At 45.7% G+C, this 14,210-nt stretch overlaps 1 protein-coding gene across 1 annotated transcript; it reads right to left on the bottom strand.

Moving 5' to 3' along the window:
- Positions 1-8,416: 8,416 nt before the first annotated feature.
- Positions 8,417-9,633, bottom strand: LOC310770681 (arrestin domain-containing protein 3-like; the record flags this gene model as incomplete). Its single annotated transcript, XM_083631841.1, has 2 exons — positions 8,417-8,453; positions 8,624-9,633. 2 exons carry the CDS (start codon positions 9,631-9,633, stop codon positions 8,417-8,419), a joined length of 1,047 nt encoding a protein of 348 aa, XP_083487967.1.
- Between the last annotated feature and the right edge of the window lie 4,577 nt (positions 9,634-14,210).

Below are 14,210 nucleotides of genomic sequence, written 5' to 3'. Positions count from 1 at the left end.
ATGCGTGGCCATGACTTACTAATGCGTGGCCACGACTTACTAATGCATGGCCACGACTTACTAATGCGTGGCCACGACTTACTGATGCATGGCCATGCCTTACTAATGCGTGGCCACGACTTACTAATGCATGGCCATGACTTACTAATGCATGGCCATGACTTACTAATGGACTTACTAATGCATGGCCATGCCTTACTAATGCGTGGCCACGACTTACTGATGCATGGCCATGCCTTACTAATGTGTGGCCACGACTTACTAATGCATGGCCATGACTTACTAATGCATGGCCATGACTTACTAATGGACTTACTAATGCATGGCCATGCCTTACTAATGCGTGGCCACGACTTACTAATGCATGGCCATGCCTTACTAATGCGTGGCCACGACTTACTAATGCGTGGCCATGACTTACTAATGCGTGGCCATGACTTACTAATGCGTGGCCATGCCTTACTAAGGCATGGCCATGACTTACTAATGCGTGGCCATGACTTAGTAATGCATGGCCATGACTTACTAATGCGTGGCCACGACTTACTAATGCGTGGCCATGACTTACTAATGCGTGGCCATGACTTACTAATGCATGGCCACGAGATAATTAAGGCGTGGGAACAAGATATTAATTATCTCGTTCCCACGCATTAGTATCTCTTGGCCATGAGATACTAATGCATGGCCACGCAATAATAAAAAATTCTTGATGTCACCAGGCAGCCACCGTAGTTAGGTTTAGGCAACAAAGCAACTCAGTTTGGTTTAGACAACTACAGCGACTTGGTTAAGGTTAGGCAACTACAACAAGGATCCTGACAAATAGTCACATCTGGAGGCCGTGCCTTGCATTGTGTGATTTGTCTCTTCAAACAGAAGTGAACTGAGGCACTAGTAGTAGTTTGGGTATAAGAATAACTCATATTTACCATGTTTTGTTACAGTTTGCACGCACAGATATCAGCGAGCTGCATTTTAATGAGTTACTGAAACATCAAGCCATAAAAACATCAAGCCATAGATCCAAGATGAGCATTCCTCACAACTTGGCTCGTTATCGCACCACGTGTCCAGTAAGCACTCGAATGGTCTGTGTTGGATCCATATTATGAGAAGAATGAGCAAATGAGATGGATGCAGAAGCTCTCTCTCTCTTTATTTCTATCTCACTCTATCTCTCTCTCTGACACACACACACACACACACACATGCATGCAGCGTTCATGTTCCATATGGCTGGCCTGTGGTTATAAGCCATAATGAGAACAATAGTTGAATAATCATCTTTATGAATCCACTTCAGCGCCGCACTGACCCCAAACTCCAGGAATGGAGAGTCTGAATTATTCATCCCATGGAGAGATGGGAACTGCATGTGGGAGTGAACACGGTGTTCAAGGATAAGAGGCAAACGCAGTCTATAAAAGAATACGTGTTCCCGGGAGATTGTACTGTTGGTCAACTTAACCTATTAAGTGAGGAGAAGAGACCCTAAAATCATAAAATTTTGATGTTGTGGACCGACATTTTTTGGTGAGCCGACAGAGTGACTTATAGAGCTGCTGCACCAGCTATGCTGGCCGCAGCTAAAGATCACCATCAGCATATTAGTGTCTGTCACAAATCACTGATGATCTATTGCTTAAGTGACATTACTGATGACATAGTATAGACATCACTGATGATGTCACAATGTCTCTGACGTCGCTATAATGTCACAATGTCTATGACATCATCAGTGGGACATCATGTGGGTATGGCATCATCGGTCACAACTGGCCCAGTTGATTGTGGGACATAACATCACATCACTCAATGATTGTGGGGCATGATGACATCATCAGGGGGTATGACATCATAAGTTGGGGGCGTTTGCATGCTCAGTTGATGGATTGTGTTTGTTTACTAATATGACATCCTCGGCCGTCTGGGTAGTGTAGCGGTAGATTCTCTGCCGCCTTCTGAGGGTCGCAAGTTCGCACCCCCGTGTTACCTCCGGGCATCCATACAGGCACGATCGGTTGTGTCTGCGGGTGGGAAGCCGGATTAAGGGTACTTACTGTATGTGTCCTGTTCGCTGCACTAGCGCCTCCTCAGGTCGCTCCTCATGCTCACTCTGTCCAGGTTAACCTCATGCTCATTATCTATACATTTAACACCGGTGCTTTCACAAGGAGCCTCTTTCGTATGGAGAGTAAGGCTTCAGCTACAGCCCCTTAAGGCATTACCAAAGAGCCATCTGCAGTGCTTGAATTAAAGGACAAAGACAAAACTTTTTCTCAGACTCAACAAAATAACCATTGTCCTATGAATTCTGTGCTGAATGGCATTTAGATCCTGGTTCCTATGCTATTCATCGCACTAATTAAACTGACTGGGGAACAAAAGCCAACTTGGCCCATCCAGTTTCCTTAATTGCCTTTGACGCAATGCATAGATTGGCAAAGATAAGATCCATAGTCAGAGTTAGAATTAGTACAAATTTTAATTAGCCTCTTTTATAGAAGTAATTTTCACAAAAGGCAATAAAAGAGACAGAGACTGGAGCGCATAGCTTAAGGGAGCATTCAAGTGAAGGAGTGACCTAACTGATTCAGACAAAGGCAATTTTACAATACTAAACAATATGTTAATAGTATAGTTCATTACAATACTAAACAATATGTTAATAGTATAGTTCATTACAATACTAAACAATATGTTAATAGTATAGTTCATTACAATACTAAACAATATGTTAATAGGTTCATCACAATACTAAACAATATGTTAATGTTGGTCTCGACCTAGTTTCAAGATGAAGATCAGCCCATATCATATCTCAATAGGCATCAGCTCCTAGCCTAAGACAAGTGTAATCCTACTGTGACGACAAGCGTAATCCTAGTGTGACGTCCGCTGTGACGTGTCTCATCACCCCATCCTCAACAGCCAATCAGCCCCTCAACTTGCCAATATGACGTCAGTAATGTCGCCAATGCCGAGGCTATGACGTGGCAGTACTTATAGCCATGCTCAGCGTGTCATCGTCCTCTTTCCCTGATCCTTCTCCTCCATGGTCGCTGTACCTGGGCTGAACGCATCCCATCCTCTGAAGCTGTGTTTCGCCCCACCCACCTCCCCAGTCCACCACCAATTACATTACATTACATTACGTCATTTGGCAGACGCTTTTATCCAAAGCGACTTACAATAACACATTTTTGTCAGCAATAGAGCAATCAACTATGCAACACAGTCTATGACAACTACAACTTCTGAAGGAACAGTGGTACAAGTTTAGTTTAGGTTAGTACTTTTTTTTCTTTTTTTTTTAAAGAGAGAAAGAAGTTAGTTCAAGAAGGACCCAGATGGAGCCTCAAAAGGTGTGTCTTTAGTCTTTTCCGAAAGATCGGCAGTGATTCGGCCATCCTGACCGAAGGTGGAAGCTCGTTCCACCATTGAGGTGCCAGGGACGAGAAGAGTCGCGAACGGGATGAGCAACTTTTGAGCCCCCGTAGTGGAGGAGGGGCGAGGCGTCCTGCACTGGTGGAGGAGCGCAGGGAACGGTGAGAGATTTGGAGCCTGACCATAGATTGTAAGTACAGGGGGGCTGTCTGCATGGTGTACTGCCCTGTAGGCCAGAACCAGTGTTTTGAATTGAATGCGTGCCGAGATGAGAAGCCAGTGAAGGTCCCGGAAGAGGGGAGTGACATGAGAGAATTTGGGTTGGTTGAATACCAGACGGGCTGCAGCGTTCTGAATGAGCTGAAGCTGAACCAATGTCTTGACTCCTGAAGAATCCCCTATGGAGGGGGATTCTCTATCCTAGTCCGAGCAGATGCCCTCCTCTCTCACCTCAAGAAGAGAGGCCGTGGGTGGGGCGAAACACAGCTTCAGAGGATGGGATGCGATCAGCCCAGGTACAGCGACCATGGAGAAGGATCAGGGAAAGAGGATGATGACACGCTGAGCATGGCTATAAGTACTGCCACGTCATAGCCTCGGCATTGACGTCATTACCGACGTCATATTGGCAAGTTGAGGGGCTGATTGGCTGTTGAGGATGGGGTGATGAGACACGCGTCACAGCGGACGTCACACTAGGATTACGCTTGACGTCACACTAGGATTACGCTTGTCTTAGGCTAGGAGCTGATGCCTATTGTGATATGATATGAGGTAGCGTGTCTGGTCTTCATCGTGAAACGGGAGCGTACCTATGTTCCCCGGGTTCTATGTTCCCCGGGTTCTATGTTCCCCGCTCCTGCTAAAAAGGGTCCTATGTTCCCCGGGTCCTATGTTCCCCGCTCCCGAAAAAGGGTCCTATGTTCCCCGGGTCCTATGTTCCCCGCTCGTATGCGTAAAGTCGGGGAGTAGCGCACCGCCGGACGCCTCCACAACCATCCTTCACTTCACCCCCAGCACCCAACACCCACTGCCCAGAGACAGCGCACCTTTTTCAGCGTGACTCCATACTACAGTGCACTGCCTCGGGTCTCTAGCTCTCTCTGGCTCATCTTGAAAATATGGGGTTCGGCTTGCAAAAGTTTCTGCGATGCGCTATGGCGCAGTAGGCTATGCCTCATGTTTTCCTGGCACAATGCCACGATAAGAAAGTTTCCCCTAGCAATTTGTAACATTTATACAGAGGCTAGAGAAGCATATGTCGGCCACGTAGTGATATAACACTTATTATTTCGCTTTATTTTTTCTTCGCCCATTATGCTTGCGAAGTAGCCTGTGGGAAGTAACCTGTTGCAGAGGAAAGCGAAATTAAACAATTTATTTGAATCGCTTTGGAACGGCACATTTCAGAAACTCTGACGTGCCTGCACACGCGACACACGCGATTACGCCATAGCCGTGCACGAGTTGGCAACCAAATAAAACGTCAGTATGAATGAAGTTTGGCAACATTCAGAATTAAACTACACTGCGGCCAACTTCAGTTACATGTTCAGAACGTTACTGCTGTGAGGAGCCGATGGCTGTACCCGGTCGGCATTTAACGTTAGTTACAAAAGCACGTCGACAGTGTTTTCTCACTGCCAGTAGCCTACAATAGGGTTTGACACATCACAGTCAGCGCTCCTGGTCCTCGCTGCTCGTTAAAGATTTCCAATAGGCGTTATTCTGATAAACTGGTCACATATATGTTACATTCTCACCCGACAAATATTAAAACTTTAACACATTGAGTGCCACAGCGCTTCAGTAAAATTGTCTGGAGCCTGTGCCAGATTCACTTCCATTCAGTTGAAAACAGCTATAGAACTTTTTCTATTAGGGCTATATTGACAGGGCTGGACTCTAATGAAACATTGGACACTCCTGCTTCTTCCAAAGAAGAAATTTTGTTTCTAGACAGTTCCATTATGAAATGACAGCCTCTGAAAGAAGAGCACTTTCAAGGGTTTTCTGCTTTTTTTTTTTACTTTTCAAGATAAAGTAACTTTTATGAATACTTTTTGCACTCTAATTTCAAGCACATTCACTGACTCTGGCTGGTGTTTTCTGATGTGGTGGCGTGGTGTGGTTCTGTGCAGCCTGCGTGCCCCACCCCCCTCTCCCCCCCTCCCCCCCCCCCTGAGCTGCGGGCTCCTCCCCACACGCACACAGTCTGTTTTCGCTTCCTCCGTTTTTGCCCCGGGTGGATCCCAGCGCAACAAGGAAATGGCAAACGGGAGTTACGGGACTGAAGGAAAAGGTTTGGCCGTTCGGCTTCGGGTCCTGCCTTTCTGGCAGGGAATCGTGTGGAGAAACTATATGCAGACAGATAGACAGAAGCAGAAGAGCTCAGTTGTGGGCGCGGATGCAGCCAACTGTCAGCTGCAGACAGAGCAATCTATATGGCTCTGGCTGCAGCATGCATCGGTTTCCCCTTTGATCACGGCTTTTTCCGCTTTCTGCTGCACAAAGTAAAGGATCTGAGGTGGGTGGCGCAGCTCCCGTGTAGATGTTTAAGGTGGCGCCGTGTGATCCCTTGAAGGGATTCATGCTCACTGGCTGGGTACGACCTTAAACAGCAGAATTATGGAATATGTTATATGAAGATGTTGTAATAATATGAATTATGATTTTAGGACGTCCACAGACGTCCTTGGCACTCCTCGTTACTTTTTTTTAGGACGTGCACAGACGTCCTTGGCACTCAATGTTTTAAAACAGTTTGGGGTTTTTTTTGCTTGAAAAAAGCTTTTTGGCAAGTCTAAATGACTGCGGAAAGCGTACTCTACTTCTGCGTTTAAAACCGGAAAGACGATTACGAAATTACGTCATGCAGAACGTCTTGTATGGGCAAAGAATAAGGTGATCACACTGCCACCTAGCGACCTGGCATGTACATTACGGCATTTTAAAAATTCAACAGCGCTCATGTAAACAGGGAGAAGGTGTGAAGGAAAAGGTGTGAAGGAAACGCTATTGTGTCGTTTCTTTCAGAAACTGTCCTCGTGTAAACGGCCCCCTAGTAAGAGGGCATCGCGTCTTACTAAAAAATCCCAAATTCCTGGAATAAGTATAATAGATGCTCCAGCAGAGTATCCAAAGAAAGTTTAGCCTACATAATGTATCATCCTAAAATAAACATACAAATCCCCAATGGTCAGGACAAAACCGGACACAAAGTATTGTATTAAATGGTGTGATCAAGGTTTTTATTTCCAAAATAGACCTTTCAAGACCAATTCCCTTGCTCTGTATTGATGAAGATGATGACAGCAAGGCAGACATTCAACAAATTAATCATGGGAAAATGTCACCTTCACTCGTTTGTGGAGAATAGACCCTCAAGGACCAGAAAATTCTAAAGGGTGTTTCAGGAAAAGCCCCATTCCCCTCCCTTCCCCCATTCACATATGGGGCCCTATCTGCCCAAAAGCGGTAATTTAGCATTTGCGCTCGTTTAACGCCGTGCACAATGCAAATTCGGGTCGGGCACAATCGCATGACTGTGATAATTGTACTGGGCATAGGCGTGCCACATGCCAAAGCAGGCGTTTCAGCGCTAAAATGTGGGGATAGATGGCATTATCCTATCGTCAGCAGCAATTACTTTGCACTAAGCGCTTTGAAAAGGACCTCTTATCTGCGCTCCAGGCGCTAAAACACTCGCTGCACTTGATCGCAACATAATCTCCGCACTGTGCAGCGCAGAAACATCATTACGCACAGACGTGCCACCCCAGGACATCAAATTCTGCTGCTAAAATTGGGTAACCAGCAGATTATTTGGTGAGGCAATCAACTATAATTCACTGAGAAACTTGTATCACATCGCAAGGAGGGGTTATGGTAAATTAATTGAGAAAACTTGTACATTGTAATAGGCTATTCACCTACTGCTATCCCATAACCCGGAGGGTCGTTGGCACCACAGCCGATCTGTCACAAGCTCTCTCCATCTCTCTTCGTCCTCGGCACGAGTGAGTCCACTCTATTATGCATGGAGAGAATTACAGCCTTACCTGGCCACGCCTGTGAATAATTCTGGTAGTTAAGACCGCCCAAATCCTGTTTGCGCTGGCATTTTGGGGCGCAGATGATTTTGGCAGGGCTCTAATTTGCGCTTGCGACACGTGCCGTAGACGTTTCCGCATCCCGGCCGAGAATTGCATCCTCAACATATTTCGGGGCTGTTTTAACTTAGAAATCAGGGAGGTCACGTCTACCCAGACAATTATATCACTTTTAAACAGTTACATTTCTGTATAAATCATTACAATATGCTCCCGTGAGGTGGGGATGCTGCCGGGCGGGGGTGCAAACAATTAGCAAAGGAATTACCCTGCTCCATGCTCTTTAAGGCACGCGCAAACAGGTGCACAAGCGTAAATAGGGGATATCGCCTGTACGAAGATAGGGCCCACGGTCTCCTATTCTTCACCACCACCCCCCCCCCCCACCCCCAGTTTAGTCGATCCGACGAACGGTTCTCTAGATATGTGGACACACACACACACACACACACACACTCACGCACACAAACACACATACTTCATACACCTGTTCATTTAAGCCACTCAAAAACACCTGGCAAAGCCTGATTATTCCACCCTGACTCTTAGATTTACAGCTCAAAAACTAATGACCGCTGAACTAAGAAAGCCTTGCAGGCCCCTAAGTCACCTGCGTAGTGCGGAGTGGCATTGGGAGGAGGTGGAGGAATGTGGGGCTCTCCCTAAAGTGTGTATCAGCTTCACAGGAACAAGCTGATTAGGTGGAATGACATTTAGCTGTGTGCCCTCAGCCAGGAGCTTGGGCAGCCAGGGAAGGGTGCCACGCCCACACCATACCACCCAGACTGACAGACAGGAGACAAAACACTGGAAAATTAAATATCAACAAGGAAGACACAAGGATAACACTGGAAAATAAAACATAACGGCCATAACTGCCAGAAGGGTTGTGTGTAGGGGTTGTTGGGGATGGGTCAAACAGGGGTGGGGCAGTTGGTGGTGGGTGGTGCACTGGAGACAATGAAGAAGAAAATGGAGAGGCATCCGGAGAGTCCTGCTGGGGCAAGGGGTTATTGTAACCTCCTCCCATGAAAGGGGACTGATCGGCTGCTGGGTACATGGATGGTGGACCTGGATACAAGGGTGGCTTATCTGGGTATGTAGGTGGTTGAGATGGATACCCTGGGGCTGCTGGGAATGCTGTACCTGAGGGTACAGCATGAGGTCCAAAAGAGACGGCACTGTTGCTTGGGCCCTGAAAAGCCCCAGGTGGGTAGGTCCCCACATCTCCACCAGGCTGATGCATAGATGAAATGTCTGGAGGAATGATGACCAGTGGAAATGTGACCTCTGGATCTGAAGCAAAGCTGATATCCAAATACACCTTTAGTTGGTATTCCACTGAGATTATGTTACAATTCTGGATGGTCTGCATCACATCAGGAGGAATCTTGATCTCACATTCGCTTGTTTTCTTTGTCTTTGATAAGATCCAATCCCCAACCATTTTGCAGATAACATTCTCTGCATCCTTGGTATGGCCTTGGGCATGGTACACCACTTTCTGCTTTATACTGAATTTGAGCCTCATGTCTTTGGATGAAGAGTTGTTGACCTTTACAAGACAAGCAATCATTTCACCTGGGGCATATGCCCTCCTGTCAACAATGACCTCCATATGTACTTGTCCTTTTAAGAAAAAACCTATCTCTTTATCTGTTGAGCGAACTTGACGAGACATCAGCTGACCGAGGTTTGGAATTAATTTGGAGACAAACTTTATCTCCTTGTCTTCCATGTTATCCTTCCGCCAACCCCTGGACATCTTGGCTTCAAGCTTGTAGACAATCTTTCCATGAAAACCCATGAAGGATGATGGCATAGTTCTGTGTGGTATGTTAAAGCTGAATTTGTAGACATGGCTCCCTTGGGGAAGTACAGTGTCCTTTGAGGTCTCTGGGATTAAATGCTGTTTCAGTTCGAAATATTGCTTGCGTTCGTTGTATGAACAGTTTTCATTCTCCGACCATTGCACATTAGCCTCTCCTTGGGCTTTCACAAAGAGTTTCTCAACTTTGGTTTTTTTCTTCAACTCCACTGTTACTCTTCCCGTCAAAGTATCTCCCTCTGAAAACGTCCCGTCTTCATTGATAACATCGTAAGTCAGCATGAAGTTCTTGACTGAAGGCATATTGTCGGTGCGAAGCGAAACGTTAAATGTACAATTGGTTATAGGCCACGATCGATTAAGTAGGTTTCAAATAGGGGCGTAGTGATATAAGTGATGTCATCAGTGAGCAATGGCTCAGTGCTGATGCATCAGTGATGAGGTCATCACCGATGTCACTCGGGCAATTGTGATGTCATCAGTAAGTGATGTTATCAGTAATGTAATCAGTGAGTGATGTCATCAGTGATGTCATCAGTAGTCAGCGATGTCACTCGCGTCAAGAGTCACAATGTCAAGAGTCACTCAAGAGTAATCAGCTCACTGATGATGTCACTGTTGACATTGTGACATCTTCAGTCACTGTTGACATTGTGACATCTTCAGTGATTTATGACATCACAATTTTTGGAGTGACAGGTCCCTTCATAGCCTCACACTTCACACACCCCTGCACACAAAAAAGCCTAACACGCACTTCACACAGCCTTCTCACCCTCATGGGCCAAATTCAGGAATTGTTGTTCAGATGAGTCACATGTTAGGAAAACAATTTTTAAATTTGTTCGAGTGACATCACTCATGCAACTCGGGCGGTGTGTGTGCCGTGTGTATGTGTGTGCGCGTGTGTGTGTGAGTGAGTGCCATCGGGCCGAGCATGCTCATGACATTCAGTTGTCTGTGACATCATCAGTGATGTCAGCAACTTGAGCAATTGTGTCACTCACTGTCGTCACTGATACTCACTGATGACATCATTTGGGCTGAGCATTCTCAGTGAGTCAGTTGAGCAATTGTGCACTCAAGAGTGATGTCACTCAGGCAACTCGAGCGGTCTGTGTGTGACATCATCACTGATGACATCACTCACTGATTTTTTTCAGAAGAATTAAACATACAATCAGCTGATACATACATACATACATACCAGGGGTGTAGTGGTAAATACAGAGGTGTGTAAACTATCTAAGGTGAGTAGTTTACCCACCTTGTTTGCCCTTATTGATTGACACAGTTGATTTGAAAATAGGTGAGTAAACTGCCTAATTTCAAAGAGGTGGGTAAACTGCGTTTACTTGCGTTTACCCTCCACTACGCCCCTGATACATACATACATAAATACATACATACATACATACTGTACATACATACATACATACCATACAATACATACATGTGGAATATATACTTAGGTACAATTCAAGATTTCAGTGTGCAAATCAAATAATACCTGAAAGTAAATTAATAAAACTGAATCTTATTTGAAACACAAAATTGAAAGGGCACATCCATGCTTTACGCCAGTTTATATCTAATTGTGAATTCCAAAACTGTTTACTTTGAGGGGAAATCTTATTACAGTATGAAGCTCATTACTTATATGTTTGTTTGTACATTTTCTGTCTATTAGTTTTAGCCCATCAATTTATAAACATGACACTTGTACATTAACATTTTGGTAGCCTAAGTGACATTTCATTAAAGTCGAGCTGAACCCAAGAATGACTTTTCTTTTCTTTTAGTTCAAATACCTGGGTATGCAGTGCACCTATTTAATAATGTATGCAAAACAAATCACAACAATCTAATTTCTTTAGTTTTTCACACTTTTTCACATCAAAAGTTTGTTTTTCAAGATTTCATTGATAACAGTAATTTACAGTTTGCTGACATCACCCACCCCATTTCAACCAATCATATCACGACATGCAGCTGTCAATCAAATCTTCATTTCTGGATAATTTTCTCTTCCAAATGAAGTCGAAAATGGCGCCTAGTGCCTGTCATCTGGCAGAATTCCTATCCCATAAACTAACTACTAACTTGGCCAATTGTTAGAAACATGGATAAAAAAACAAAAACTATAATCTCTAAGAATGCAAAGAAACGTAACTGTCTCGTTAAAACGCGCATTCCAGGGATATCGTATCGTTATAGCAGCGATAATGGCGCGCGCATCCGAGAGCTTGGTTGTCAGGGGTCGCACTTCGGAGATTCCAGGCCGACGTGCTGCACTCTCCACTCGGCAACACGAAGGCAGCTGGCTGCCTGCGGGTCGCTGGGCTCCACTCAGCCACTCAGCCTCCCGTCAAAAGGCTCTTCCCGAGGGGAGCGCAACAACACACTGAATCGCACTCGATTTGGAGGCGGAACACGCCAGGATTAGCCAAAGCCCAATCCAATCCCCAGAATTGTCAAATAAAATCATCGACATGATACTATGACCCGCCTCCCAACCTGTCATCTTAGACAAACTATGTTTTCAGTCTGAAACGGACTCATTATGCACGTGACGAACAGGTTCAGTTCGACTTTAAATCAATTATACCTTATTACAGGAGCAAATTCTTTGTATTTGATTGGAAAACATTCAGCTCTTAGGAAATTTCCATAGCTTACTATGAAGATTACCTCACTGACATGACATCACTCACTGATGACAGCACAATGGCTCGAGTGATAATGTCATCAATGATGATGAGCTCTCATCATCATTTATAATCCACTTCCATAATGAGTTCCCTGTAAAAAGGGATAGATAGTTCGAACACACGGGGGTTTTGCTAAGTAACTGTCGGAGAGCAGCGGGCGGCTACTCACCGCTTACTAAAAATACGCACTCCGCCTGTGCACAGCACATGTCCCCGGCCCCTACTGTAAATACAGACCCCGCCTGCCGCACAGCACATGTCCCCGGCCCCTACTCACACCCCTCCTGCCGCACAGCCCCTACTGTAAATAAACATTTTTCTGTCCTCAATGTCAGAATAGCACCCCATGTATTTTACATGATGTGTACAGTGAAAGGAACAAGGCCGCTTGTGACTACTTTCCTGTTAAGTGCTTCCGCCCAGCAACTGGAGCAAACCACTATCAAACCTGGATGGAAAACACTCCGCTTAAAAAAAACCATAAATGTACCGCACACAGACACACACATGCTCGCGCACGCGCGTGCGCACACACACACACATACACACACACACACACACACACACACACACACACACACACACACACGGGACCGGCAGGATAAATCTGGGTTGGGGAAAGTGAAAAGGCAGCGCTTGCCCCTCCCTCATTACCACCACTAAGGTGCCCTTGAGCAAGGCCTTTAACCCCAACTGCTCCATGGGGCATGACATGGGCCAGCCACACCGCCACTGTTGTCAAAAAGGCCCAACAGCGACTACACGGACTCAGACGCCTGAAGAAATTTGGGCTAAGGCCAAAAATCCCCAGGGACTTCTACAGAGGCACCATTGAAAGCCTGCTGACTGGCTGCTTCACCACCTGGTACGGGAACTGTACCACCATGGACCGCAGGGTGCTAAGAAGAGTGAGGCGCGCAGCCCTGCAGCACGTAACAGGATGTGAGCTACGAGAACTGCAGGAACTGTACAATCAGCGGTGCCTCAGGAGGTCCCTGAAGATCATCAAGGACACATACCACCCCCACAACAGCCTGTTCTCCCTGTTACCCTCAGGGAGGAGATACAGGGTCCCAAAAGCACGAACAAATCGCCTGAGGGACAGTTTCTTCCCGCAGGCCACGAGACTCCTTAACACACACAAATAAACAATCATGTAGTAGCTGCTACCATTACGATAATTATGCCTATGTTATTTGCACCTGTGCAAACAGAACGTTTAATTATGTTTTAAGGTGTCTACGCTAGAAAAGAAAAGGAAAAGTTTACTGTTATTGCTTGTTGTTCTCTTGTTTTACTGCATCTATATGCCCTGTTTTTGCACTGTTATACTGGTATTTGCACTATGTTGTAACGGAGCCTACAGCACAAGAATTCAAGATTCAAGATTCAAGATTCAAGATTTATTAACTCATTCTCTGCCAAAGACGTACTCGGACGTACTTTTTACAATGGCGTTCTGTGCCAAAGACGTACTCGGACGTACTTTCATGTTTTGCTTGTTTACATTAGATCAGACCCTTTCCCAGCCTGTGACATTGTTTCAAGTCAAACTGATAAAAGGAACCCGCTAAATCACGTTTAGTATTTATAGTATAGTCACCCATTTAGCTCATTGAGTGCCAATGACAGCCTGAAAAAGCCCCGTGATCAAAGAGAACCCGCTCATGCTGCAGCCCAGAGCCATGTAGATTGTTCTGGCTGCAACTGACGGTGCCTGCGAACACAGTCAATCCGCTCACACAACTGAGCCCTTCTGCCTCTGTCTGTCTGTCAGCATAGTTTCTCCACACGATTAGCCGCTAGAAAAGCAGCAGCCGACACTGAAAAGCCAAACCTTTCCCTGCAGTCCGCGTGTGGCTTTTCATGTTGCGCTGCCTGGGAGGCGGCGCACAAAAAGCACTCCGAAAATAGACGCTGGGTGCGTGAGGCTGTGTGTTACTAGTGTGGGGAGGAGTTTTCAGCTGAGGGGGGGAGAGGGGGGTGGGGCACGCAGGGCAGGACACAACTACACCACGTCACTACATCAGAAAATATTAGCTAGAGTCAGTGAATGTGCTTGAAATGCTTCATTTCACAAAAGGCTGAATATCTCAGCTTATAATTTGAAATGCCTGAAAACGCTGAAAACAACCTATCTTCTCCGGCTCATAACTAAAGAACGGAAAA

The sequence above is a fragment of the Poromitra crassiceps genome (genome assembly GCF_964638095.1).
Source record: "Poromitra crassiceps genome assembly, chromosome: 2".
Classification (NCBI taxonomy): Eukaryota; Metazoa; Chordata; class Actinopteri; order Beryciformes; family Melamphaidae; genus Poromitra; species Poromitra crassiceps.
Note: the sequence above shows the minus strand (reverse complement) of the source record. Positions and strands in the feature narration are given on the sequence as shown.